Raw genomic sequence first — 2,996 nt, 5'->3', positions numbered from 1 at the left:
TTATTATAGTTCAAATTTTAAAATGAAAATTTGTTTACATTAAAGTGTTTCTGTATTTTTTCCGTTTTTTAAGACATCGTGTATTTTAATATAATTATACAGCTTCTCAGTTTTTTCTTAAAATATAAACTTGTTTTTTTTTCGTTCGTGTTATTTATGAACTAATTAATTTCAGTATTTCTTTATTTCATTAGTCTAAGTGTTGATTTCCTCTTTGAAAATAAAATGATTATTAACCCGCTGCGGTCAAACAACAGGTGTTTCTCTGGTCTTTAACAGCGAATCAGGATGTTTGCCACACATTTTTTAAAAAATGTTTCCTCCTTTTTTAAGTAAAAATAAATACCAGGTTAAAAAAAAAACAATGGTGCATTCAATTGTTAGCTGTTGAAGCTGAGGGCCTGAAGGCCATGAGGCATAAAAACACAAAGATCAGCTGAATAAAATAAAAGCCTGCTCTGCTCCATCAGCTCTTCCTGGTCCGGCCCGCAGCTCCCGATGGTCAAAGTTTAACTGGATGAAATCCACACCGACAGGCAAGACATGTAGGGCCCTTAAACCTGAATCATCTGCTAAAATTATTATCTCCCAAAACATTTCMAACGGTCCAAATGTTAATGTTTTAAACACCAGATGAGCAGCAGAGAAACTGATTTAAAAAAARGAGTCAGATTTCTTCTTATCCGCTGAAGATTTCTACTAAAACCCTCCAGATCAGGTGACTTCTTCCGCTCTGAGTCAATAATGTAATCAGAGGTGGCCAGAGGCAGATAAAGGTGAGATATGGCCACTAATATTATCAGCCTCTGACGTCACCACACTTTTATAACTCTGCTTCAAATTTACCTGCAAGTCAAAGGTCCGCAGTTTCAAACAGCTAAAAAAAAAAAAAAAAAAAAAACACCTTTGAAATGTTCAGCATGGTTTCCACTCAGATCAGGAATAATTTGGTCACACGGTGCCGCTGTGGCCAGGAAGTCACCAAAAATAAATAAACAAATAAATAAATAAACCAGAACAAGAGCAAGAGTGTCGCCGAAATATTTATTTCTACAATACAATTTAGCATACTTTAAACTTATAACAGTTTTGTTCACAACTTTTAACATTTCAGAGTCAGGAAAAACAACAACAACAATAAACAACATTTTGTACATTATATTTACAGGTGGGCAGGAAGCTGCTGTCCCTCAGAGGAGCCAACAGTAAAACGTTGTCCTCCTTCCAAAAGTCTGTTTGATGAAAAAAAAAATGTCGCTGCTTTTGTCCTCCCTGGGCTTTGTCCATATTTTTTTCCTTTCTTTTATAATTATTATAATTATTATTATTATTATTTGTTAGTTTGTCCGGGGCTAGTAGTCCTGATGCGGGCTGTGCGTCAAACTGTGCCGTCGCAGGTCACAGTTGCGCCGAAACACCTTTCCGCAGCGGCCACAGCTGTAGGGCTTGATGTCTGTATGGGTGAGAAGGTGAGTTTTCAGGTTACTTCTTTGATTAAAGGTTCTTCCGCATGTGGGGCATTTGTGGGGAGACTCCTGTTTAGATTTAAAGCAAGCAAAGGATTATTCCCTTTAAATGCAGAAGCTGTATGTTTTAGCTCTAAATCATTGATTTTTTTTCCACAGAGACGTTCATCTAATATACTTATGGGTTTTTTGGCCATTTTAAAATTTTCTTTTATTATTGTTATTAAGAGTGATTTATATCCCCGTGCATGCAGCAGTCACATCCCAATGATCACTCTTCGTGCTCAGGGCTTACCTGCATGTGTAAGGTTTTATGCACCGCCAGGGTTCGAGACTGACAGAAGCCTTTCCCACATTCTTGGCATTTGAAGGGTTTTTCCTTGGAGTGGATGTATCTGGGAAACAGAAAAACGACACGTAATCAGCGTCATGCTCCTGCTTACAGGTGTTTCCTCACATTCACTGTGTTCAAATGGCCTTAAGTTAAAAAAAGTGCTGCGTAATTTATGAAGGGTTTTAGCGCCCTCATGTAGAGAGCTGCAGGAACAGATTTGTGCATTTAAAGTAAAATGAAGTGAACGTGTGAGCTGTGGTTGTAAATCAAATGTAGGAAATGGATTTGGAAAAAGTGATGTTTGATGATGTTGTTTTTTTAGTTTGAAAACACGGTGAGCGTTTTGGCGCAAAAAAAGCGCTCGTGAACCGGCTTTACCTGTGGTCTCTGAGGTGGTCTTGTCTTCTGAAGGCCTTGTGGCAAATGTCACAGGTGTAAGGCCGCTCGTCTGTGTGGGTCCTCTCGTGAATCAGGAGGTTGTAAGACTTGGTGAAATGTCTGCCGCAGAACTTGCAAATAAATTCCTTTTTCGTCTTGGAYGGGAGTCGGCCCCGGGTCGGTTTCCGGTCCGGGGACAGCTTGCTCAGCTCGGAGATGCTGCCCCCGAGGCCCGACGCCAGCTTTGCCAGGTGGGCAGCTTTCGGCGGGTCCTCCTGGGTGGCGGCGAGGGCCAGGTTGGCGAAGTCRAACCTGGGTCTGTCCTTGTGCAGCGCGGGGACGCCGTGCGCGGCGGCGGCGGCGGCGGCCTGCTTCGGGTGGAAGAGCTGCGCGGCGGCCGTGAAAGGCAACGCCGGGAAGGGGAGTCTGGGGTCCAYCAGGCCCTGGGCGGCCGCCGTGATCGTCGACCTCAGTCCCTGCATGTGCGGATAGCCCAGAGTCCAGTGGTTCATGTGCATGGTCTGCACCGCGCTCAGGCCGTACAGCCCCTGCAGCTGGTCCGCCGGGAACGTGTTGACGGCCTGCAGGAAGGAGTAGTTGGTGAGCTGCAGGGCTGGGTGCAGGGGGATCGGAGCGTGCAGGGCTTTGCTCCCCATGTCGGCTCAGACTTCTGCAGAAGAAGACAGGAAATATGAAACAAATGGAGGCGAGTTTAGTGGCAATTATACGGCATTTATGGCCTTCAGGAAAAACCACATCACATTTTCATTTATAAATTAGCATGATACAAATCAGAAAAAGTGTCTGATCTTATATAT

The 2,996-nt window shown here is 43.4% G+C and overlaps 1 protein-coding gene across 2 annotated transcripts in view; it reads right to left on the bottom strand.

Annotated features, from left to right (window-relative positions):
* Positions 1 to 1,025: 1,025 nt before the first annotated feature.
* The window catches only part of osr2 (odd-skipped related transciption factor 2), a 3,989-nt gene continuing 2,018 nt past the window's right edge, over positions 1,026 to 2,996 (bottom strand). Inside the window, exons 2-4 of one of the 2 annotated variants that reach the window (XM_014010830.1) lie at positions 2,179 to 2,848; positions 1,762 to 1,861; positions 1,026 to 1,535 (exon numbers count right to left, since the gene is read on the bottom strand). In XM_014010830.1, the coding sequence (XP_013866284.1) occupies positions 1,353 to 1,535; positions 1,762 to 1,861; positions 2,179 to 2,834 (939 nt within the window). In that variant the 5' untranslated portion in view covers positions 2,835 to 2,848 and the 3' untranslated portion in view covers positions 1,026 to 1,352. The remainder of the gene's footprint in view (positions 1,536 to 1,761; positions 1,862 to 2,178; positions 2,849 to 2,996) is intronic. The other variant, XM_014010831.1, reaches the window with a different exon arrangement.

This window comes from Austrofundulus limnaeus, unplaced genomic scaffold (genome assembly GCF_001266775.1).
Source record: "Austrofundulus limnaeus strain Quisiro unplaced genomic scaffold, Austrofundulus_limnaeus-1.0 Scaffold74, whole genome shotgun sequence".
NCBI classification, from domain to species: Eukaryota; Metazoa; Chordata; class Actinopteri; order Cyprinodontiformes; family Rivulidae; genus Austrofundulus; species Austrofundulus limnaeus.
This window is presented reverse-complemented; position numbering and strand designations above follow the sequence as displayed.